The 26,469-nt window shown below is 43.5% G+C and overlaps 1 protein-coding gene across 1 annotated transcript; it reads left to right on the forward strand.

The window, feature by feature from the left end:
• The first annotated feature begins 1,009 nt into the window (after window positions 1–1,009).
• On the forward strand, window positions 1,010–25,194 carry LOC141194323 (uncharacterized). Its single transcript, XM_073662225.1, has 7 exons — window positions 1,010–1,078; window positions 9,725–9,874; window positions 10,004–10,183; window positions 10,266–10,389; window positions 10,473–10,570; window positions 10,734–10,824; window positions 22,711–25,194. Exons 1-7 carry the CDS (start codon window positions 1,010–1,012, stop codon window positions 24,402–24,404), a joined length of 2,406 nt encoding a protein of 801 aa, XP_073518326.1. The 3' UTR covers window positions 24,405–25,194.
• Window positions 25,195–26,469: the final 1,275 nt, after the last annotated feature.

Consider the following 26,469-nt stretch of genomic DNA (forward strand, 5'->3'; position numbering starts at 1 on the left):
CCTTGAGACCCCCGCGATGAAAATTGCCGGTCACGATGGTTACCATGGTACCCTGAGGTCATGTGATGACCCCAGGGTACGGTGGCCTTTGAGATCCAGCTATAAGCTGACTACACTACACGAGTACTGCAGTGTATGAGACCAGTGATAAAAATAAAAATTATACATGTCCCACAGTGAAAAAAGAAAAAAACGCACACGTCACAAAAAGCTGTTTCGCCATTCAAAACACAGCGTTTATGATAAAACAAAAATAAACAAAAAAGTACACATAAAATTGGTATCGCCGCGTCCGGAACGGCCCGCTCTATAAAACTGGCACATTATTTATTCCTTATGGCAAACACCATACTGACTCACAAAAAAGTGAATTAAAAGCAATCAAAAAGTTATGTAAAAAAAATGGTAAAAGTGAAAACGCCAAACTGCAAAAAACAAGCCCTAGAATAGCTAATTCGGCAAAAAAATAAAAGTTACAGCTCTCAGAATATAGCGACAAAAAAACTAGTATTTTATAAAAAAAAACAAAAACATTTTTACTGTGTGATGGCAGCAAAAGCTTAAAAAATATATATACAGTATATATAAATCTGGTATTGCTGTAATCGCACCGACCCGAAGAATAATCTGCCCTATCACTTTTACCACACACAAAACGGCGAAAAAATTAAAATAAGAACTATTCTTGTACTGCTGTCTATTTGTTCATTCTACCTTACAAAAATCGGAATAAGGCTCAACTCACATTTCTCCTGCTCTCTCCACTGAGAGCTTACGTCTAGGTTTCTGTGTTAATTCCCCAATACCACGATTCAGACCAAACCCCAGACGGACCCACTTACTTATGAGGCTGATGGAGTCACTTTGGACTGGTCTCTGATCCAGGGTGTCCCAGGGTGTCTTTTTAGCACACAAGTGTGGGCAACCACAGATCTTTGCACGCCTAAAAAGATGGAGACCACCGGAGCAGATGCCAAACAGAGCCCAAAGTGTCTCCATCTGCGTCGTTATGGTGGGTGGGTCTATTGGGGGTTTCGTCTGTATCGCATTTTTGTGGAATTTACACGGAAACCCCACGGTAAGTGCTCAGCGTTGAACACGAATGTGATCCCAGCCTTATTCTGGAAGCGATCAAAAGATTTTATGCGTCCCAAAATGTTACCAATAAAAACCCCTAATTTATCCACACAAAACCAGGCTCAAGTCCGTCATCTGTCACTGAAACTATATGGGGTTCCCACGTTACTGGTAGAACAAACTGAAAAGCGACATGGCTCTCTTCCCCCTCAAATTAAATCCAGTGGCTAGATTCTGCTCTCCCAAATCAAAATGCCCCTCCTTCTGAGCCCCACTGTGCCTAAACCCCAATAAGCAGCCACATGTTTGGCATTGTTATAGTGGGAAGAGAGCACTTGACAGTTTACATGCCGCGTATCGCCAGAAGCACAAGCTGGGCACAATGTATGGGGGCGCTACAATATATGGGGGCGCTACACTGTATGGCGGCACATTGTGTGGGCACTAATCTGGCAGTTTTGCAATTCTCCAAAAAAAAAAAAAAAGCCTGGCATGGATGTTACAAAATAGTCACTGCAGCCGTAGATGAATTCATTGAGAGGTGCAATTTCTACAATGGGGTTACTTTTGGGGTTTTTCTGCTGTTCTAACACCTTCAGAGGTCTGAAAATGTCGCCCGCAAACTATTCTAGCAAAATCTGTGCTCCAAAAGCCAAATAGCGCTCCTTCCTTCTCAACCCTGACGTGTGGCCTAAAAGTAATTTCTGATGACATAGGGGGCATCACAGCGTTCGGAAGAAATTGTGCAATAAATTATGGGGTCCAGTTTCACCTATTAACCCTTGTGTACCTGAAAATTTGCAGCAAATACAATTATTATATTTTTACAATTAAAATGTCATATTTCCATGTTTCAGTGTTATAAAATTCTGTGAGGCACCTATGAGTTCAAAATACTCACTACACCCCTAGATGAATTCCTTAGGCAGTGAAGCTTCAAATATGGGTTCACCTGGGGGGTGGGGGGTTTCTGCTGTTTTCGCATGTCGGGTGCTTTCCAAATGCGACATGGCATTCACAATTTATTCCAGACAAATAGTTCTTTCCTTTCCTAGCCCTGCCATGTGCCCAGACAGAAATTTTTGACCACATATGCAGTATCATCGTGTTCGGGAGAAGTAGCGTAAGAAATTATGGTGTCCATTTTCACCTATTATCCATTGTGAAAATTACAAATTTGAGGCTAAAACAATATTTTGGTGAAAAAAAATTTAAAATTTTCCGTATGATGACCTAATGTTATAAAATTCTGTCTAGTACCTGTGGGTTCAAAATGCGCTCACTACACCCCTGGATAAAATCCTTGAGGGGTCTAGTTTTCAAAATGGGATCACTTGTTGGGGGTTTCCACTGTTTAGGCACATCAGGGGCTCTCCAAACGCGACATGACACCCGCAGACCATTCCATCAAAGTCTGCATTCCAAAACGTCACTCCTTCCTTCTGAGCCCTGCTGGGCGCCCAAACAATAGTTTTCCTCTATATATGGGGTATCAGCGTACTCATATGAGATTGAACAACAAATTTTGGGCTCCAATTTCTCCTGTTACCCTTGTGAAAACAAAAAATTTGGGACTACAATTACATTTTTGTGGAAAAAATAGAATTTTTTATTTTCACTGCTCTACGCTCTAAACTTCTGTGAAGTACCTGGGGGTTAAATGTGATCCCCACATATCTAGATACAGTCCTTGAGGGGTGTAGTTTCCAAAATGGGGGCACTTGTGGGGGGTTTCCATAATTTAGGCACATCAAGGGCTTTCCAAACGCGACATGGTGTCCGCTCTTATTTCCAGACATTTTTGCTTTCAAAAAGTCAAACAATGTTCCTTCCCTTCCGAGCCCTGCCGTGCACTTAGACAGTGGTTTTCCCCCACATATGGGATATTGGCATGCTCAGCAGAAATTGCACAACAAATTTTGTGGTCCATTTTCTATTGTTACCCTTGTGAAAATAAAAAAATGTGGGTCTGAAGTAAAATTTTTGTGAAAATAGTTAAATGTTTACTTTTTCCTTCCATGTTGCTTCAGTTCATTTGAAGCATGTGACATAATGCTCTGATTTAAGGGCATAAGAATTCAAAGTTTGAAAATTGCAAAATTTTCGTCAAATTTTCATTTTTTTTTTTTTTACAAATAAATGCAGATCATATCGAATAAATTTTCACTATCGTGAAGTACAATATGTCACTAAAAACAATCTCAGAATCAGTGGGATCCATTTAAGCGTTCCAGAGATATTGCCTCATAAGGTGACACTGGTCAGAATTGTAAAATTTGGCTTGATCATTAAGGTAAAAATTGGCTCCGTCATTAAGGGGTTAAACAACTCTCCTTAGTTCGATCATACAACATACAAGCCTCTGATTGCTCAGATGATGCGCTGTACTTCTGTAGTGCCGTATATTATCCCTGCTCATCAATGTAATACTAACGGCCCCATACACATGAGATAAGTGTTGGCTGAATGGTCATTTGGCAGACGGCTATCTCTCCAGACTCCCCCATACACACAAATATTCCAGCTTTCCTGTGGTCTGTATGAGAGAGTCACCTCCAGACTCCTCTAGTGGAGGATTATCTACAGGAAGAACAAACGGATTAGCCTCTGAAATTCAGGATGCCAGATCCTTCTCTGCCCTGACATCATCTGTCGGGAGGCCCCCAACTACAACATATAGTCAACCAAACCCCCGAAATCAGTGCTTTCATGCAACTTTAGTCTAATGTGTATGTGGATATTAAAAAGTAACTTATTGGACGCTGCCTCTGGCCCGGCCTAATTGACTTTTGTACATTGCGGGCCCAGACACCATTATTGGTCATTTAAGTATCTTAGTAACTAGACAGCCCCATACTATCGAGTACTTGGGGGAGGAGGGGCATTCAGCTGAACTCTGTCACACCTTAGATGCCATGTTTGCTTTAACCCCTCCTTGCACATAGCGTGCTAGAGGAAACTTAATGGTTTTAATTCACTGACGCCAATAGCCTCAGGGAAACATATCTCCCGTCCAGCACTTTACCAGTGACTTTGTCACATATCCCCCTCCCCTGCACAAAGCCGGGGTTTTTGGCACCTTCACTTGCTAAACAGGGAAATCTGGACAGGGCATCTGCATTTCCATGTAGATTCCTGGGCCTGTGCTCTACATGAAAATTAAAGTCTTGGAGTGCTAGGAACCACCTAGTTACCTGGGCATTGATCCCCTTTCTTTCCCTCATCCATCTCAGGGGTGCATGACCTGTCACTAGCCCGATTTTCGGCCTAACATATAATATCTTAGGGTCTCAATGGCCCATTTGATGGCCAGGCACACCTTGTCTACGATGGCATAGTTCTTTTCACAGGAGGAGAGTTTCCTACTCCAGGAATAGGACTGGATGTTCGTCCCCATCTATTTCCTGGGACAACACAGCTCCCAAACCGACCTCGGAGGCATCAGTCTGAACCACAAACTCCTTAGTGAAGTCAGGTGCTACTAAGGCTGGCTGCTTACATAGGGCGAGCTTCAACTCCTGGAATGCCATCTCCGCTAGTGTTGAGTAAATTTGTTCGGCATTTCAGTTTCGGGTTCGTGTTCCGGCTTGTTCGCGCCAAAAATTCGGCTCCGCCCATTAACATCCCTGATTTGCCACGCTGTCACGCCAATAACATCTGCATGACAGCGTGGCAAATCAGGGATGTTCATGGGCGGAGCCTATTTTTTGGCGCGAACAAGAAACCCGAAATTGGAATGCCGAAAAAGTTTGCTCAACACTAATCTCCGCTTCAGGGGAACACTTGGCCATCGATATTTTCGTGCCTTTAAGAAGATCAGTCAGGGGGACGGTTATCATGGGGAAATTTGGGATTAATTGCCGATAATACCCCACAATTCCCAGAAACGAATGAACTTGCTTGCGGGCAGTTATGGATAGCCTCCATCTTCTTTACTTGCAGCTTTATTTCGCCCCTTCCGACAATGTAGCCCAAGTATTTTGCCTCTTTCTTCCCAATGGTGCACTTCTTTGGGTTTATCGTAAACCCTGCTTTCCTAAGCACATCCCGTACCAGCCTGGACCTTCTGTAAATGACTTCCTCAATCCTGGCTGAAGATTACGATGTCATCCAGGTAAGCTGCAGCATACTTCTTATGAGAGACTAGGATCCGGTCCATGGCCCTCTGTAAGGTAGCTGGGGCTCCCTGCAGACCGAACGGCATCCTGGTGTACTGAAAGCACCCTTAATGAGTAGAGAAGGCCGTTTTCTCCTTGGCACTTGGGGAAAAGAGAATCTGCCAGCACCCTTTCGTTAGGTCCAGGGTGGTGATATTGAGAGGCTAGGGACAGCCAGATATAAGATCATCTACGCAGGGCATCGGATACGCGTTGAACTTTGACACCTCATACAGCTTCCTGTAATCATTACAGAGCCGTCATTTTTCATCTGGCTTCGGCACCAGGACAATGGGGCTGGACCAACCGCTCTTTGACTCCTTGAATGACGCCCAGGCTCAATATTCTCCTCACCTCTTAAGGAATGCGATACGACATTTGATTCACCCTTACATTAAGCTCTGTAAGGATTTCATGTTCGTCCACCTGTGTACAACCTGGCAGCTATGAAAACAGGTTCTGGTTCCGCTGAAGTAGCTCTCGGCACTATTGCTTCTGGGCCGGTGATAGTGTCTCTGCCACTGTGACATCGTCAACTTGGGCTTCAGGATGGGCCCCCAGGCACGTAGCTTCCACTGGCTCCCTGTCTCGCCAAGGTTTAAGCAGGTTAACGGGGATATACTGGATATGACTTCCTTCTTCCTGGTTGGTGGACCTTGTAGTTGATGTCACTCAATTTTTCCACCACCTCATATGGCCCTTGCCACTTGCCAGGAATTTACTTTCCACCGTAGGGATCAACGCCAACACCCGGTCTCCAGGGCTAACTTGCCTCAGTCTTGCTGACCGATTATAGACCCTTGCCTGGGCCTCTAGGGCTTAAAGGAGGCTTTCTCTTACAATTGGCATCACCCTCACGATCCGGTCTTGCATGTGGGCCACATGCTCGATGATGCTCCAATGGGGTGTTACCTCTGCTTTCCAGGTCTCTTTCGCAATGTCCAGTAGTCCCCAAGGGTGTCGTCCATAAATCAGCTCGAAGGTTGAGAACCCAGTAGAGGCCTGGGGAACTTCCCTAATGGAGAATAGCAGGTAGGGGAGTAGGCAATCCCAGGCTCATCCATCTTTCTCCATGACCTTTTTAAGCATGGACTTTAAGGTCTTGTTAAACCTCTCCACCAGGCCGTCCGTCTGTGGATGGTGCATTGCGTAATCTGTAGAGCCTTACACAACTCCCTCATCACCTTCAACATGAAACGGGTTCCCTGGTCTGTCAGGATCTCCTTTGGCAGGCTCTCCTGGAGAAGATGTGTACCAGCTCTCGGGCTATGCTCCTAGCAGAAGAGTTTCCCAATGGTACCGTCTTTGGGTACAGTGTTGCATAGTCCAGCACAACCAATATGTATTGGTGACCCCTGGCAGACTTAACTAAGGGCCCTACAAGGTCCATGGCAATTCGGTCAAACGGGATCTCTATAATGGGTAACGGAACCAGGGGACTCCAGAAGTCAGACACGGGAGCAGTTAGCTGACAATTAGGGTAAGACCGGCAGAAATTAACAATGTCTCGGTGACACCCAGGCCAGTAGAACCTCTGCAAGACCCGCTCTTGGGTTTTGCCTACTCCCAGATGCCCCCCTAAGACATGCGAATTGGACAAATCTAATATCCTATGTCTATAGGGACCCGGCACCAACAACTGCTCTATCACTTCCCATCTTGGTTTAGTGACCCGATAAAGCAGCTCGTCATTTAAGGTGAAATACGGGAACCTGGTGTCAGCCCCCGGGTCTTGGGCAACCCCATTTATTACAGTCACATTGTCAAATGCACCTTTTAACGTAAGATCCTGCATTTGCGCTGTACCAAAATTCCCCCCCCAGAAACCCCCAGTTCAGGAATCTCATCCTCATGGGTCGCTGTCTCATCCTCGTTACCAGCCAGGACACACAGGGGGAACTCATCATACTCTGGCTGTAATGGTGATTTTTCGTGGACGAACCGGATCCGGTCTGAGCTAGTGGGCACCCCTGCCTTTCCCCACAAGTCCTAGAACAGCCAGAATCCCACCCGATTATAACCGGGTGTAACAAGCCCTCAACCACCCCAACCTCACAGTTAGTTTTTATTGTCACTCGGGCAACGGGGTAGTCCTTGGCATCCCCGTAGATACAGCGGACGCGCACGTACTTCCCTGGGATCAACTGGTGGGGAAGTGTAGCCTTTACCAGGGTCACCAAACTTCCTGAGTCCAGGAGTCCCGACACTAACACACCATTTATTGTTACAATACACGACTGGGGCCCCTCACAGGGCTGATAGTCCACACTGCAGGTGGGGTAGGCATTGTATGAGCAGCGTCTTCCTATGCTGCAGTCCATCTGCTCAGAGGACAACTGGCAGTTGTGTGTCCAGGAGTTCGACACCTCCAGCAGATCATGTCTTTCCCAGCGGCCTTTGGCAGCCCCTCAGCAACCCCTTGGGACATTGGACTCCCACCACTCGTGGCTCTAACCCCCCCTCCTCTTTTGGGACTCTGGCTCCCCCTGAGTACCCCAGTATGGGGATGCAGCACCACCCGGCTTCCTTGGGGTCCTCTCGACCACCTGGTATCTATCTACAAGGCTGACCAGGTCATCCGCATTCCGGGGGTCTCCCTGGGCAACCCAGGTCTGCATGGGCCTAGGTAGGGAGTGCACAAATCTGTCCATGACAACCCGCTCGACTATCTGGGCTGGAGTGGAGGACTCCGGCTGCAACCACTTCTGCACAAGATGGAGGAGATCGAACATTTGGGAGTGAGGGGGTTTATCACCGCAATACGCCCAGTGGTAGACCCTTTTTTTGAGTTTAATATACTCCTGGGCATCCTGCAAGGCCAGGTCGTAATAAGCCTTTTGGGGCTCACCATTCAGATAGGGGGCCAACACCTCCGACCACTGCCCCGGTGGTAGCTTCTCCCGCTCTTCCACCCGCTCAAACACAGTCAAAAATGCCTCCACATCATCGCCCGGGGTGATTTTTTTTGCATGGCGCGCCTTACCACTTTCCGGATGCTCGAGTCATCACCTGGAGTTGGGGGAGGGGCTGTCGGCCTTCCACGAACCACCTCTGCGAGCAATTCCATCTGCTGCTGCTGTCAGAGCTGGTCCTGTTGGTGCTGCTTCTGCTGTTGGTGGATCTGCTGCAATAGTAGCTTGCTTGTCTCCTGCTGTGCTATCACAAGATGCTTGACCAGGTCCTCCATACTGTCGGTCTTCATTTCCTGATTTATGGCCGCCTTTACCCAGGACATGTGGTTTGTCCTCATCCGTTACACGTGCCTCCTGGGGATCTTGCCCGCACTTCTACCGCCACCTGTGGTAGATTACTTACTTGGCTGCACACGGAGGTAGACACAGATACGCCGTCTCTTTAAATCTTTGGTTGATTTATTATAATTCTGCATAAACCAAACTTTAGTCCATAAAAATAAACACAGCTGGCTGAGCAAAACAGGAAAACAAAGCAAAAATGGTAACACATAGAACATTGTCCTTGGAGTAACAGGGATTCGTCTGCTGAGAGTTCAGCAACTTTGCATGGTTCAAACACAAGCTTACTTCTCCAGACATTGAACTCTGAATGCCTCAGCTGGCCTAGTGTTTAAACCTCCCCCAGACCACACCCTGGGGAGGAGATATGGAGAACAACCTCCCGCCCGCTCTATTGTGGTTCTCCTAAAAACATGCCCTTTGGAAATGGAGACTTAACCCCTCCTTGCACATAGCGTGCTGGAGGAAACTTAATGGTTTTAATTCACTGATGCCAATAGCCTCAGGGAAACATATCTACCCTCCAGCACTTTACACAGTGTTAAAAAGTAACTTTTTGCATGTTTTTTTTTTCTTTTTACAAGAATTGTTGGTGCCAATTTTTTTTTTTTTTTTAATATATTCTTTTTTATGTATTTTTTTTGTAATATAGGAAAGCCTAAGCCCAGAAATAAACCCCATAAAACACTGTACATGGAGACTTTGGTATCAAATAACTCCTGTCTTGGTGTTCTTACAAACAAGCTTTTATAAATGCCTCAAACTTCTGTGTGTGAATCAGACCTGAGATCTAACGAGATAGAAGATTACAGTCCGGGGAAGACAAGAAACATATAGACGGCCGGTGCTGATGTAGTCAGTGACGGACTCTGGCCAAATACATTTATAGAGCCATAGTGGAAGATGAAGATTTCGTCTTCTTCATGAAGTAGTTATTTCTCATGTCGTGTAATGAATATCTCCTGCAGTATTGCTAATGCTGATTCGGTAAATGAGAAGAGAATTAGCTTTATGGAAGATGAGTCTTTGAGAAAGGTATTCAGCTGCCGACTCCAAGGAAGAAACTGCTTGTTGTCTGTAGCCTAAAATATATAGTTTTTATTACTAGATGTAAAGAAGAAAACTAAATACTGTAAAAAAAATAAATCTCAAATGTTTCCCTTTATTATCTCCAGTAATTGTATTATTACACAGGATATTTATGACTTTACATTGGCTCATCATCTTCTCATTCAGGTCTCTACAATATCAGATCCTCTCAGTGAAGATCTTCTACATAAGAGAATTTTCCTGATTTACCCATCAAACATGGATATGAACAGAGACAAGATGGCTGAGAAAATATTACACCTCACCCTAGAGACCCTCTTCCGTCTTACTGGAGAGGTGAGAGATTCTGATGACGTCACATTACATCATTCTTATCTATGGGAATAACAGATGGACAGAACTGGAGAGGTGAGGACTCTGGAAATGTCTCTAGTGAGATTTATTAATGTCTCTCTCCATAACCAGGATTACACAGTAGTGAAGAAGACCTCTAGTGAGCGCTGTCAGGACCCTGTGTCTGAGGGATGGGGAAGACCACTGAGCCCAATCACAGGGCCTCCACCTCACCCCCTGATACATGAGGACATCAATAACCAGAAGATCCTAGAACTCACCTACAAGATGATTGAGCTGCTGACTGGAGAGGTGACACTGCTGGGAATGCTGGGACATTTTATAGTAAAGCTATCAAGGGATCGGGGGATGACGGTATCATTGTATGTGTCAGGTTCCTATAAGGTGTCAGGATGTCACCGTCTATTTCTCCATGGAGGAGTGGGAGTATTTAGAAAGACACATAGATCTGTACAAGGACATCATGGTGGAGGTTCCCCAGCCCCTCACATCACCAGGTAATAGACAGGGCTAAATACACACGGCCTATAATTATCTGTATGTAAAGAATTAATTCAATCCCTGTATGTGTTTCCTCCAGATCTATCCAGTAAGAGGACAACACCAGAGAGATGTCCCCGTCCTCTTCTTCCTCAGGACTGTAAACAAGAAGATCCCAATGTTCCTCAGGATCATCAGGTAGATGGAGAGAAGGTGTCATGAGATCTCCCCTATGATGTGTAGACGGCTGTGAAGGTCTTGTGCTCAGTCTTGTTTTATCCACCAGTATTATATGTTTTATACTTGTGTAACGAGAACGGTGGAGATGGCAGGATTATATTTATATAAATATTTGTTTCAGGGTGAAGATCTGACCCATATTATTACTACAGGGACATATGTGAGAGGTGATGAGCGGTGTAAAAAGGAGATTCCTACATATGACCACCCAGGTGAGTAGTAACCACTAAATGCAGAGAAGTCACAGATTCTTCTCAGTCACCGGCTGTGGCTGGTTTACCAATCATGTAGTCCGGCCATGTCACAAACGTGTGATCACCATTTTGTATCTAGACCAAAACATTCTCCTCCACGAAAAACTTTTTAAATGACTTTGGGCATTGAAACCCCTTTTCTATAGAACTTGCAACTTGGAAGATCCACCTACCCCCTGGGATTAGATGATGCTGACCGTTACCTGTCCAGATCTGTAAACTACAAAGCCAAAAGGCAGTGTACGTAGAAAGTGCTGACAAGTTAGAAAATCACTCACAGAAAAATATTATGATGGGTCTGTAAGAGAAAGCGGAGGGTAATGATGCTGTTGGCTTCCTAGAACCCTGATAACTTATTACACTGTGTGCAGAATTATTAGGCAAATGCATATTTTGATCACATGATACTTTTTATACATGTTGTCCTACTCCAAGCTGCATAGGCTTGAGAGCCAACTACCAATTAAGTAAATCTGGTGATGTGCATCTCTGTAATGAGGAGGGGTGTTGACTAATGACATCAACACCCTATATAAGGTGTGCTTAATTATTAGGCAACTTCCTTTCCTTTGGCAAAATGGGTCAGAAGAGAGATTTGACGGGCTCTGAAAAGTCCAAAACTGTGAGATGTCTTGCAGAGGGATGCAGCAGTCTTGAAATTTCCAAACTTTTGAAGTATGATCACAGAACAATCAAAGTTTCATGGCAAATAGCCAACAGGGTCACAAGAAGCAAAAAAAAAAAAGGTGCAAAATAACTGCCCATGAATTGAGGAAAATCAAGCGTGAAGCTGCCAAGATGCCATTCGCCACAAGTTTTGCCATATTTCAGAGCTGCAACGTTACTGGAGTATCAAAAAGCACAAGGTGTGCGATACTCAGGGACATGGCCAAGGTAAGGAAGGCTGAAAAACAACCACCTTTGAACAAGAAACATAAAATAAAACGTCAAGAATGGGCCAAGAAATATCTTAAGACTGATTTTTCAAAGGTTTTATGGACTGATGAAATGAGAGTGACTCTTGATGGGCCAGATGGATGGGCCAGAGGCTGGATCAGTAAAGGGCAGAGAGCTCCACTCCGACTCAGACGCCAGCATGGTGGAGGTGGGGTACTGGTATGGGCTGGTATCATCAAAGATGAACTTGTGGGACCTTTTCGGGTTGAGGGTGGAGTGAAGCTCAACTCCCAGACCTACTGCCAGTTTCTGGAAGACAACTTCTTCAAGCAGTGGAACAGGAAGAAGTCGATATCGTTCAAGAAAAAGATGATTTTCATGCAGGACAATGCTCCATCACATGCATCCAACTACTCCACAGCGTGGCTGGCCAGTAAAGGTCTAAAAGAAGAAAAAATAATGACATGGCCCCCTTGTTCACCTGATCTGAACCCCATAGAGAACCTGTGGTCCATCATAAAATGTGAGATCTACATCGAGGGAAAACAGTACACCTCTCGGAACAGTGTCTGGGAGGCTGTGGTGGCTGCTGCACGCAATGTTGATCGAAAACAGATCAAGTAACTGACAGAATCTATGGATGGAGGCTGCTGAGTGTCATCATAAAGAAAGGTGGCTATATTCATCACTAATTATTTTTGTTTTTGCATGTCAGAAATGTTTATTTCTAAATTTTGTACACTGATATTGGTTTACCTGGTGAAAATAAACAAGTGAGATGGGATTATATTTGGTTTTTATTAAGTTGCCTAATAATTCTGTACAGTAATAGTTACCTACACAAACAGATATCCTCCTAAAATAGCCAAATCTAAAAAAAAAAACCACTTCAACTTCCAAAAATATTAAGCTTGGATATTTATGAGTCTTTTGGGTTGATTGAGAACATAGTTGTTGATCAATAATAAAAATAATCCTCTAAAATACAACTTGCCTAATAATTCTGCACACAGTTTAGATAAATCTGCTCATATGGTCCCTGCAAGACCAGGTCCAGTCTTTATGACCAAACCTCGCTATTATGACCGACAACATTTGCCCAAAATTTTGAAAATGTAGAAATTTTCAAGCTTTGAATCCTTGTGCCCTTAAATCGGAGAGTTAAAATCACAAAATAGTTAATAAATAACATTTTCCACATGTCTAATTTACATCAGCTCGATTTTTGAAGCTAAATCTTTTTTTCTGTTAGGGAGCTATAAGGGTTAAAAGTTAACCAAGTTCTAATTTTTCCACCAAAATTTACAAAACCATTTTTTAGGGACCACATCACATTTGAAGTCACTTTGAGGGGTCTATATGAAAGGAAATACCCAAAAGTGACACCATTCTAAAAACTGCACCCCTCAAGGTGCTCAAAACCACATACAAGAAGTTTATTAACCCTTCACATGCTTCACAGGAACTGAAGCAATGTGGAAGGAAAAAATGAACATTTAACTTTTCTTGATAAAATGCTTACTTCGGACGCAATTTTTTTATTTTCACAAGGGTAACAAGAAAAAATGGACCACAAAATTTGTTGTGCAATTTATCCTAAGCATGCCGATACTCCATATGTGGGGAAAACCACTGTTTGGGTGCACTTCAGAGCTCAGAAGGTAAGGCGTACAATTTACTTTGGTGCAAAATTGGCTGGAATCGAGAGCGGACGCCATGTTCCGTTTGGAGAGTCCCTGATGTGCCTAAACACTGGAAACACCCCACAAACCACAAGTGACCTCCTTTTGGAAACTAGACCCCTCAAAGAATCTATCTATATGTGGGGTGAGCACCTTGAACCGCCAGGTGCTTCACAGAAGTTTATAACGTAGAGCCGTGAAAATGAATCAAATTTTTTTCCTACAAAAATTTACTTTTAGCTCCAATTTTTTTATTTTCACGAGGGTACCAGGAGAAAATGGACCATTGAGTATGCTGATACCCCATATGTGGGGTAAAACTACGGTTTGGGCGCACAGTAGGGTTCGGAAGGGAAGGAGCACTGTTTGACTTTTTGAATGCAAAAATGGCTGTAATCGAGAGCATAAGTCATTTTGCGTTTGGAGAGCCCCTGGTGTGCCTTTTTGACGGTGTTCGCCAAATGGAATAAATAACGTGACAGTTTTATAGAGCGGGTCGTTCCGGATGTGGCGATACCAATTATGTGTACGTTTTTTGTTTAATTGCAAACGCTGCATTTTGAGTGGCGAAATGGATTTTAGTGATTTGTGTGCATTTTTTTGTGTTTTTTTTTTCACTGGTCTCATACACTGCAGTACTCCTGTACTGCTGTGTATGAGACCTATCAGTGAGTCATTGACTGCACCTGTGAGATCCAGCTTACTGCTGGATCTCACAGGCCACCGTACGCTGGGATCATCACATGATCTCAGGGTACCCTGGTAACCATCGAGACCAATGATTCACATCGCGGGGGTCCGATGGTTACTAAGGGGATCTTGCGACCCCCTTGTAACCACTTAAATAGCGCTGTCACGATTGACAGCGGTATTTAAAGGGTTAATCGGCATCTAAACTGGCCGGGGCTGATACTACAGGATGTCAGCTGTCGTAGACCTGCACCGCTATAAACTTATGTCTCAGTGCAGTGAAAGAGCGGCACTGAGTCATAAGTACCCTTAACTTCCGCCGTAAAAATGTGTTACAGCTGTTGTTAAGGGTTAAACCAAATAACTTCAAACAGAATCGTGATAAAGTATACAAAAAACATTACACCTGTGCCATGATATATCTCTAAGCTGTGCCTGGCTGATGGCTGTAATATACAGTACAGACCAAAAGTTTGGACACACCTTCTCATTTAAAGATTTTTCTATATTTTCATGACTATGAAAATTGTACATTCACACTGAAGGCATCAAAACTATGAATTAACACATGGAATTATATACTTAACAAAAAAGTGTGAAACAACTGAAAATATGTCTTATATTCTAGGTTCTTCAAAGTAGCCACCTTTTGCTTTGATGACTGCTTTGCACACTCTTGGCATTCTCTTGATGAGCTTGTCGGCCCTTTTGCCTTCACTCTGCGTTCCAGCTCATCCCAAACCATCTCGATTGGGTTCAGGTCTGGTGACTGTAGAGGCCAGGTCATCTGGTGTAGCACCCCATCACTCTCCTTCTTGGCCAAAAAGCCCTTACACAGCCTGGAGGTGTGTTTGGGGTCATTGTCCTGTTGAAAAATAAATGATGGTCCAACTAAACGCAAACGGGATGGAATAGCATGCCGCTGCAAGATGCTGTGGTAGCCATGCTGGTTCAGTATGCTTTCAATTTTGAATAAATCCCCAACACTGTCACCAGCAAAGCACCCCCACACCATCACACCTCCTCCTCCATGCTTCAAGGTGGGAACCAGGCATGTAGAGTCCATCCGTTCACCTTTTCTGAGCTGCACAAAGACACGGTGGTTGGAACCAAAGATCTCAAATTTGGACTCATCAGACCAAAGCACAGATTTCCACTGGTCTAATGTCCATTCCTTGCGTTCTTTAGCTCAAACAAGTCTCTTCTGCTCGTTGCCTGTCCTTAGCAGTGGTTTCCTAGCAGCTATTTTACCATGAAGGCCTGCTGCACAAAGTCTCCTCTTAACAGTTGTTGCAGAAATGTGTCTGCTGCTAGAACTCTGTGTGGCATTGACCTGGTCTCTAATCTGAGCTGCTGTTAACCTGCGATTTCTGAGGCTGGTGACTTGGATAAACTTATCCTCAGAAGCAGAGGTGACTGTTGGTCTTCCTTTCCTGGAGCGGTCCTCATGTGAGCCAGTTTCTTTGTAGCGCTTGATGGTGTTTGCAACTGCACTTGGGGACACTTTCAAAGTTTTCCCAATTTTTCGCACTGACTTACCTTCATTTCTTAAAGTAATGATGGCCACTCGTTTTTCTTTACTTAGCTGCTTTTTTCTTGCCATAATACAAATTCTAACAGTCTATTCAGTAGGACTATCAGCTGTGTATCCACCTGACTTCTGCACAACACAACTGATGGTCCCAACCCCATTTATAAGGCAAGAAATCCCACTTATTAAACCTGACAGGGCACACCTGTGAAGTGAAAACCATTTCCGGTGACTACCTCTTGAAGCTCATCAAGAGAATGCCAAGAGTGTGCAAAGCAGTCATCAAAGCAAAAGGTGGCTACTTTGAAGAACCTAGAATATAAGACATATTTTCAGTTGTTTCACACATTTTTGTTAAGTAGATAATTCCACATGTGTTAATTCATAGTTTTGATGCCTTCAGTGTGAATGTACAATTTTCATAGTCATGAAAATACAGAAAAATCTTTAAATGAGAAGGTGTGTCCAAACTTTTGGTCTGTACTGTACATTTATTCACGCCTGCAGGAGATGTATTGGAATTGCTCTAGCCCTGAATTCATGGATTCAATCCACGTCATAAATTATATTATATTATCGATCCTAAGGAATTCAGATACAATCTCTCCTGAAATGGGAAGCACTAATACTTTCTTTACTCTTCTGGTCAGGACTCATAGTAGCTCCAACGGTCCACCATAAATGAGTGCAACTCTGGTTTAGTGTTAGAGTTCTCCCCCAAAACATACATTCTTGTTGGGGATATAACGTGTTTTTTTTTTTATTTTCCTATCACCCATGACAGCACCACAACAAGAGAGGGGATCTGCCCTTCAAGAACAGGAAACCTACAGAATAAAAGGGTGGTGCCTCTCCACCACCTCAGTTGGTTCCCTGTCCTTGAGGGGGAATCTTGTTAAAATGACGGCAGAAGAAAGAAGAGAGGATTATTCCCACACCTGGGCCAGTCGGTTTGTAACAGGGCACAGTCTCTGCTGTGGCCTGCATCAGGAAGCGCCGCGGTGGGTCCAAGGGGGCCTGTTCTGTCAGACGGGCGTGAGCAGCAGCCGCACCATTAGCTTTGATGGCCTGGCGGCCACGCATCCCGTTTGCGCAGGCGCAGTACACTACCCAGGAAATCGCGCCCTAAGACGCACACTGGTAAAAAGGAAAAAGAAGTAGCGGAGACCAATGTCTTCTAGCATGTTTCCGGCTACCGTCTTGTACCAGGCTGCACATATGCAGGGCGCGCTAGAAAGCTGTGCCCTGATGACGAGCTTGCCAGAGGAGCGCAGCAGTTGTCCCTGAACTGTAGCTGGTCCCCCATTTGAAATGGGGTCTGACCGCAGTATGAGTGTGGAACAGCAGCAGGCAGTCGCTTGAGCCTCCAGAAAGGAACAGTCTTGTGACTTGGTCCAGCCTCCGAATTTTGTACAGCTGGCGGTGAGTGATCTTCGTGAATGTTCACCTTGTTTATGGGGCCCTTTCTTTGTTATGGTTACTAGGAAAGGCTTAAGGAAGTTAGCGCAAAACTCAAAAATGGGTGAGTGTGCGCTCTGTAAGACCTCATCTGTTGCTTAAATTTGACTTCAGGACGGAAGCTGGACCTCTAGGCTAAAGTTAGCCACATGTCTGGGCTGCACAGAGTCTCATGATCGGGCTTCAGAGTTTACCACAAAAATGAGGATCAATTTGCTCAGTAAATGTTAAAGTAACACTCAGAGGTTTGGACTGTTGTCCTCCAGTCTGTTTACTCCATCCATAGGACGGCACATTGTGTTAATACAGGACATGGTTTCTGTGAAGGTCTGTTGTCCAGCTGCGTCTCATCAGTTGGCTCCTTCGGGTGGGGCAAGTCTGACAATTGAGAATTATCACCCAAAGTAAAGGTTTATCCTTCATTCAGATGGATTACTCTTTTAATGAAAATCTGAGCGCCTAATAGCGCTTCATAGTGTCTCATAGCACTTCACAATGCCGCATAGCGCTTCATAGCACATCATAGTGCCTCATGGCACATCATAGCATAGCACTTCATTTGCGCTTCACAGTGCCTCATAGCGCATCATAGTGCTGCATAGCGCCTCATAGTGCTTCATAGTGCCTCGTGGCACATCATAGCATAGTGTATCATAGTGTTTCATGGCTCTTCATAGTGCCTCATGGCACTTCATAGTGCTTTATAGCGCCTCATGGCTTTTCATAGCGCCTCATGGCTCTTCATAGCGCCTCATGGCATATCATAGCGCCGCATAGCATATCATAACATATCATAGTGCCTCATAGCATATAATAGTGCCTCAAGACACATCATAGTGCCTCATGGTGCCTAATAGTGCATTCATAGTGCCTCATAGCACCTGTTAGTACCTCATAGTGCCTCATAGCGCTTCACAGTGCCTGTTAGTACCTCACGGTGCTTCATAGTGCCCCTGTGCCTTGTAGTGCCTCGTTGCCTCATAGCTCATAGTCCCTCATTGTAAAGGTACTGGTTGCACAACTAAGTTTATGTCTGACAAAACCAAGTTCAGCCACTGTTAACTGTGCATGGCAAGCTTATAGAATTCAAAGGGAAAAATATTCTAGCCTCTATTTGAGACAGAGGGTGGCAGTATTCCTGGCTGATGCTCAGCTGACTCAGTGGAATGCTGGTTGGATGATGTCTTGGGAAAGGCAGGTGACAATAAGAGCGCTTCCTTAGTTTTGCAGGTCAATAATAAACCTTGTAGGGTTTCACTCTCAAAGGTAGGAGGCATCGCATAGTGCTCATACAGCCATTCTGGGTTTGGTCCAAACAAGTGCAGTTTTATTTCTTTTACAGGTTGCACGGAAGTCATAAATATAATATTTCTGGCCTTGTACAAGCGCTGACTAAATAGGACAGACCCTGACTACTCATATACAGCTCAGCTAGCCCAGCTTGATCAAACAAAACAGCATTTATCCAGGGCAACCACTGATGCTTGCATACTCCGCTCAGGTGGAGCCTGGCCTGTATCTCTGTTTAGTTCCAAGACACATATAGTCTGCTCTGCTTTTCAGCAGTCTGACTAAGTTGAATGCCTAGCCTGCTCTGGTGCTTAGCTCTTCAGGCGCCCTAATCAAGACCTGTAGCTATTATTTAACCCAGCTCTACCTGGGTTTACTACAACCGGAAAGGGCTGTACAGATTCTTGAGAGTTAGATCATTTGAAATTGACTCTATAAGATCTGCTATTAAATCTGTAGTGCCAGATTGCTATATAGTAGTCTAGCAGTTAAAGAAGGTATACAATCAGGTTCCAATTCACATGAAACATCAAATTTCCTGAGGATCCTGGCATAAAATGAGGATTTAGGCTTTCAGTTTGTGTCCTTCCCTTCAGATGTCAATGAGCCTTAAGGCTTTATCGAGACTTATAGTAGTTAGGACAACTCTCATATTGAAGGAAGAGGCATTGGCAATAGGTTACCTCAACTATTTTGGGATTATGGGCAGATCCATTGAGTGCTGCAGAACTCACTGGGCAGTGAGCCAGAGTTGTGGTCTCCCAAGGGAGAATAAGGAGTCCTGTTAAATGTCAAAATTAATAAGCAGTCTGACCACAACTCTAAACAAGGCAATATTGCTGTTAATAACTCTAATCTCCTACATTCCATAAGTAGCATGGTCACAGGTATATACCCGTGTGTTGCCTCTAAAGATCCGGTTCCTCTAACCTAAAGAAGCTTTAGGCAGTATATAAGAAAGCTCCATTCATCTATACATGGTCACCATGTAAAGATCTTGTCATACAACAGAGGAGCTTTAGCTTACATAAACCAGTATAGAGGAACTCGGCCAAGATCTCTAATGACACTGTCTAATCAGTTCGGATGGCGAAGTCTCACCTTTTATCTTTAACAGCACCTCATATAAAGGGGAAGAGAATTAAAAGTGGACATTTTGAGCTGTATACAGCTGAAACAGTGTCCAACCTTCAATGAAGTATGGAATTTGAAAGTGAGCTTTGGATCTAGGCCCATTTCCAGTCCAAAGATGGCACTCTGGGATCTGAATCCAGTGCTTACGGCTCTAACAAGCCTTCGCTTGAACACATGGATTCAAGGTCTTCACATTAAAGACTATTATCCCGGTGGCTCTGACTTGAGCATGGTAAGTTAGTGACATTCAAGCTTTTGTCGGTTAATCCTCTATTTATACAGATCCTAGAATATAGGCTGGTTCTGGAACCAGCCTATCTTCCCAAGATGGCTTCCAATTTCCAAAGAAATCAGGAAATTGTGCACCGGATGTCCCCATCAAGCAATATGTAAGGTTGTGATTCAGTCTTCACCTTGCACCTTCTAAAGACACTATAGGCTTGATCTGGAATCTTCTGCTGTCCTTTCCTTTAGGAAAAGGGTTCTACAGGCTGTGGTCCCACCCTAACGTTAAAGTTTCTCTGTAAATCTCTCGTTGTGGTGCTGTCATGGGTGATAGGATAACACTAAATTACTTACTGGTAATTTGTTTTTCCTGAGCCTATGACCGCATCCTTATATTCCCTTTCGTCACTGGTAGAGGATGATCACTTCATTTCCTTCGTGGTGTTTGATTCACGCGGTGTGTAGGAGGAAAAATCATGGGGTATATAACTATTAAGTAGTGTCCTCTCATACTCTGTAAACAACTGAGATGGTGGAGACATGCCGCCCTTTTATTCTGTAGGTTTCCTGTCCTTGAAGGGTGGATTCCCTCTCTCGTTGTGGGGCTGTCATGGGCTCAGGAAAATCACATTACCGGTAAGTAATTAGTGAGACACATACTCCAATTACCCGAGAGAGGTTTCACCACTAGTTACTCTTTTTTTTTTTCAATAGATGTGTTATTGCCTATTGTCAGGAAAACTTGCCGGCCGGTGGGTGCCGCTCTCTGGCGCCCTCTGACCTCTCAGGTCAGTCAAGGTACTGCACCTAGAGTAAGTAGTGCCAGGAAGCCGCCACCAGCGGGGGAAGACACTGTGGGGTGTTATCCCTTACACGTCACCAATCCGTGACGCCACAATACAGGCACAACTCTCTGGCGCCCCCTCGCCTCTCAGGTCAGTCAAGGTACTGCACTTAGAGCGAGTGGTCGCCGGAGAAGCTGTCCTGTAGCCCACTGGGTATTTGAAGCCCTCTGCAGTGAGGGCGGTATATATATATTTCGCTGGCTGCGCCAGTAATATATATCCACACCTCTGACCGTCACTGCCAGCCTTCCTCAAATCCCCCAGATGGTATGCTGCCACCAGTTCTGGTTTGATACAGCCCGGTGTCAATGGACTTGTATCGGGTCAGGAACCAACCTGGTAGCGTTTATGGCTTCAGGGAGGAGAACGATTACAGAACAAAAGAAACAGAACTATTAAATTTTATATTTGATCCAAAAGGGAGGCAGTGTTTAGGAAAAATATATACATAAGGATGTTACAAAGGGGGCATTAAAATACATAAGCAGATACATAAAATAAAACAAGATAAAGAGTGAAAATTACTTACACTACACGATCACGGAGACGATTCAGTATAGTGGGAGGGGAGGTTCTCCAGATTGCTGTTATTGAACAGGACCCTTTGCGTATAATTCGTATTCCCCCCAGCAATGAGTGCTTCTGTCTTCCCCCTAGATTACTTTATACCTAAGGAGAGACCTGGCCACACGCCCCTTGCGGTGACATCATGTGGGCCGGTCTTCAGCCTGTAGATTTTTATTAGAAATGCTGACTTTTGCGATAACTCATCACCCGTTAATCGCAGAAGCTCTCAACATACGCCATATTTTCCCTCATGATTTTATCTTTCTTTTGATATCACGTATCCCAGAGCTGCAGTCTACTATTCGGGTGTTTTTGCGCTGCAGCTCCCTGATTGTGATTACAGCCATGGAAAAATACCTGCATATTCTGGGGCTGTTTTGGTCACTACCCATTTGGGTCTCGTTATTGTCGGACCTATGGAGCTCATATTATTTCATAACTAATATCGGAGTCAGTGAGTCTGCAAATTCCCCTTTGAAGCTCGGGGAAGACCCTTCACAGTTACACACAAATTAGGGAAATCTGCATTTTAAGTACCTCCTGCGTCTTTCAGGGACAAGAGGCCTGCTTCCTAACGAAGTTTTCACACTTCTTCCCTGGCCGTGTGTGAATAACTATTTATCAGTCGTGCATTAATTGGGGCTTTTGTGCTGAGCGGAAAGGGAATAAGGGAGGGGGTTGAACATGTGTGTCACGCAGATGGAGGGACATTTTCCTGATATTAATATTTTATAATATTCCTGACACCTATAGTCAAAGTTTTGCCCATCATCCTTTAATCCCTCTACTTGGTTCAGGACTTACACCGAGGCCCCTAGGCTTGGACTACGGTGTTGCCTGCTGTTCTGTGGAGTTTGATGACAAGAAGAATTGTCAGGTAGCTGAGTCAGAACCAGGAGGGTAGAGAAGATACAAAATCAGAAGACACAAGAGTAGTCGGTAAACGGTCTGGGATCACAAGAAAAAACAAAATACACAAGCCGAAAGCTGAGTACAGAGGACTGAACCAGAGGAGAACAAGGCTGTATCTAAGAGCTTCCGGTAATATGCTTTGAGATTTAGTAGGGTGTGGTGCTTTCTGTTTGGGTTAAGTAAGGAGCTTATTTGACTTTGGAAGAGCAGATTTTTCTGGGTTGGTTCATGGAAGCCATGTTGCTTTTCAAGAGCCTAAGAGCCACTAATGATGTGGAAACCTTTTGTTTTTCCATTGAAAGATGATGGACCTGAGTGAGGGCTTGCTTTTTGTGAGATGAATAGAAGGTTTTATTGGTATCATTTTTGTCTACATATCATTGTTTGGATTTTTATTCCATATTTGGGAGGCAGAATGAACAAACAGTTGAAAACCACGCTCTACTGGTTCATGCTATGAGGTTTTCTATTAGACTGTGCACTGTCATTGTCTTGGTGAATATTCATTATTTTTATATAACTTGCCATTCCTACCGATACTTTAAGTAAAAATGTTCAAAAATATAAATTTCAAGAATATTTTATTCAAAAATAATATTTTTTTTTTACTTAGCAGATGACTGTGCCAGGAGATCAGAGGGACAGCTGACATCCTCAATTTTCAAATCAGATGATCTTGATATCCCACAGGATATAATTGAAGTGAATCCCATTACTCCAGATATACCATCATCCCTTCACAGCAAAGATCTGTCTCATCCTTTGAAACAGGTCCTAACTTTTGATTCATTACAGACTACTAAGGAAAATCAAAGTCACAAAATAAGCATTAAAAAACAAACTACTCCTAAAGCTAAGAAGCCATTTTCACTGTCAGAATATGGAAATAGCTTTCTCCTCGAAAAATCTTTTCTTAAACATCAAAAAATTCACACAGCAGAGAAAATATTTTCTTGTTTCAAGTGTAGGAAATGTTTTAACCAGAAATCAAATCTTGTTAGTCACCAGAGAACTCACACAGGGGAGAAGCCTTTTTCATGTTCAAAATGTGCAAAATTTTTTAACTGGAAATGGAGTCTTGTTCTACACCAGAGAACTCACACAGGGAAGATGCCTTTTTCATGTTCAGAATGTGGGAAATGTTTTAACCAGAAATCAAATTTTGTTAAGCACCAGAGAACTCACACAGGGGAAAAGCCTTTTTCCTGTTCAGAATGTGGAAAATGTTTTACACAGAAATCACATCTTGTTATACATCAGAGAACTCACACAGGGGAGAAGCCTTTTTCATGTTCAGAATGTGGGAAATGTTTTAACCGGAAATGGAGACTTGTTATACACCAGAGAACTCACACAGGGGAGAAGCCTTTTTCATGTTCAGAATGTGGGAAATGTTTTAACCGGAAATGGAGACTTGTTACACACCAAAGAACTCACACAGGGGAGAAGCTTTTTTCATGTTCAGAATGTGGGAAATGTTTTAACCAGAAATCAAATCTTGTTAGTCACCAGAGAACTCACACAGGGGAGAAGCCTTTTTCATGTTCAAAATGTGCGAAATGTTTTAACTGGAAATGGAGTCTTGTTCTACACCAGAGAACTCACACAGGGAAGATGCCTTTTTCATGTTCAGAATGTGGGAAATGTTTTAACCAGAGATCAAATTTTGTTAAGCACCAGAGAACTCACACGGGGGAAAAGCCTTTTTCATGTTCAGAATGTGGGAAATGTTTTAACCAGAAATCAGATGTGGTTAAGCACCAGCGAACTCACACAGGCGAAAAGCCTTTTTCCTGTTCAGAATGTGGAAAATGTTTTACACAGAAATCAACTCTTGTTATACATCAGAGAACTCACAAAGGGGAGAAGCCTTTTTCATGTTCAGAATGTGAAAAATGTTTTAGCCGGAAGTGGAGACTTGTTATACACCAGAGAACTCACACAGGGAAAATGCCTTTATCCTGTTCAGAATGTGGGAAATCTTTTAACCAGAAATCAATTCTTGTTACACATCAAAGAACTCACACAGGAGAGAAACCTTTCTCATGTTCAGAATGTGGGAAATGTTTTGCGACTACATCAAATCTTTTTAGTCACCAGAGAACTCACACAGGGGATAAGCCTTTTTCATGTTCAGAATGTGGGAAATGTTTTACAGAGAAGTCAAGTCTTATCAAACATCAGAGAATTCACACAGGGGAGAAGCCTTTTTCATGTTCAGTATGTGGGAAATGTTTTAACCAGAAAGCGCATCTTGATAGACATCAGAGAAGTCACAAAGGAGAGAAGCCTTTTTTATATTCTTAATGTGGAAAAAGTTTTACTTGGAAAGACACACTTTTAGCAAGAAAAAAACTTGCTAATAAATGAGTGCGTCCTATAGACTGGAGGTAGCTTCCTATGACTGAGAACAATGAGACAATGTCCTTTCTGATCAGTGAGAGAACTGCTCTCTCGTCCGGCCCCACAGTTATCTAACTGATTGGTGCAGAGCAGGAAAGTAAGGTACCGGGACCTGCACAGAGGCTGCACATCCTTAGTGAGCAGCTGAAGAACCTTCCACCTGACTAGCTTAAAGACCTTTGAGATCATGTAACACTGTTTTACATATTTTCAAAAATTGTCAGGTTCAGTTATGAAATGAGCCCTTTCTTAATGATTTTCACTTCCTGAATTCAAATTGCATGATAAAAAATTTTAGTTGTCTCTTGTTTCTATATCAAAGAGTTTTCCTTTTGTTGCTGCTTATTTATTTTTACTTTTATGCGTTATATATTATTAATGCATAAAAGTATCAGTACTTTGAAATATTATTTTTTGTAAATATACAGATGCTGAATATTTTATGACAGTTTTCTGATATTTATTTAGAGGAAACTTAGCAACAATTTGGATAACTAAAACATGTCTAAACACTATTGCGAATTATAAACAGTTGCAGAAATTGCTCTACAAAAATTAGTCCTCATTCAATGACAGCTCTTTTTTGCTTGTTTCTTGTACTCCTGCATCGGCTCATCTCTTACAATTGTGCAGCAGTAATCTGCAAGGATTGATGCATTCATTTTTCCTTGATATCTTTTCTCCATAGCCACAATATCTTGGTTAAATCTCTCACTGTGCTCGTCGTTCACTTCTCCTCCTTGTCCTACAACAAATGAAGAAATTCCTCATCTTGAAGAAGCTTACGAATCTGAGGTCCAATAAAGACGACTCCTTTTATCTTTGCTTCACTTAAAATTGGAAATTTATCGATGAGATGCATGAATGCTTTTACATTTTTATCCATTGCCTTTAGAAAGTGCTTCAACAGGCCCAACTTGCTAAGATTTTGTTACCACCATTACCTAGGTGGATCAACAACTTCTGGATGCAGGACAGTTTTACTCCCTTGCTGAAGTGAATGTCAGAGAGGCCGGTCTCTTTTATTGTAGTGATATTTTTTGCGCGACTATCCCACTTACACAGAAAGCAGCAATACTTTTGTGTATCCGCCATGTAGACTAAGTAGGTGGGCAACCACCTTAACGGCATGCGAGAACAAGCAGATGGAGAAGCTCCTGTCGAGCATCTAGCTATTTATCAAATATAGGACCCGACGATCATCCTGAAAATAGCTATCTACCGGATAACTTTGCTCCAGGGAAAAACAAAATAACCAGGAAAAGCCACAGAAAGACAGCGGGAGAAGCAGGCTTTCAGCTCCAAAATGACACCACGCTTGACATGCTGGAGACAGATGGAGGAGGGAAGTGGTGGCCAGGCTGGAGCAATTTGCCCGCACACAAATACAGGTCTCAGCAGATGACAGTGACCTTATAGCAGCTACCCCGCACCTGTGCATGGCCTCCAGAGCAGAGAAGTTGGATGAGGGGGAGATGGGAGAGGGATCCAGATTGATGGAGGGTCGAAAACTGCATGTGACAGAGTACTCGCTGCCCCACGGTCTAATTTGTGCCATTGGGACATACAGGTACCTGAGGAACCTACTTTAAAAGATGTTTTCATGGCAGAGGTACATGGAGAGGATTTACAATCTGCTTTGAATGTACATTTTGGTGGTCTTAAAGCGCACCTGTCAACAGGATTGTGCTTAGTAAACCACATACACTGTAAGGTGGGCGCTGTTATAGTGAGTAAAATGATACCTTTGTTAATGAAATCCATCCAGCATTTTTTTTTATAATCTTTACTTTCATTTATGACATAATGATATGCATGTGCTCTCATTATGTATTCATGTATGCCTATCTCTGCCTTGTGACAGGTCACTGTGCTTTCAGTGACCTGCCTACTATTTTACATACTGACTGTGTAATTTGTGTCACAAAGTGAAATTTACATTCCCCAAAATGGCCGCGGCGGCCAGCGT

The sequence above is a fragment of the Phyllobates terribilis genome, unplaced genomic scaffold (assembly GCF_046119375.1).
Source record: "Phyllobates terribilis strain yellow unplaced genomic scaffold, ASM4611937v1 Scaffold_69__1_contigs__length_7402412, whole genome shotgun sequence".
NCBI classification, from domain to species: Eukaryota; Metazoa; Chordata; class Amphibia; order Anura; family Dendrobatidae; genus Phyllobates; species Phyllobates terribilis.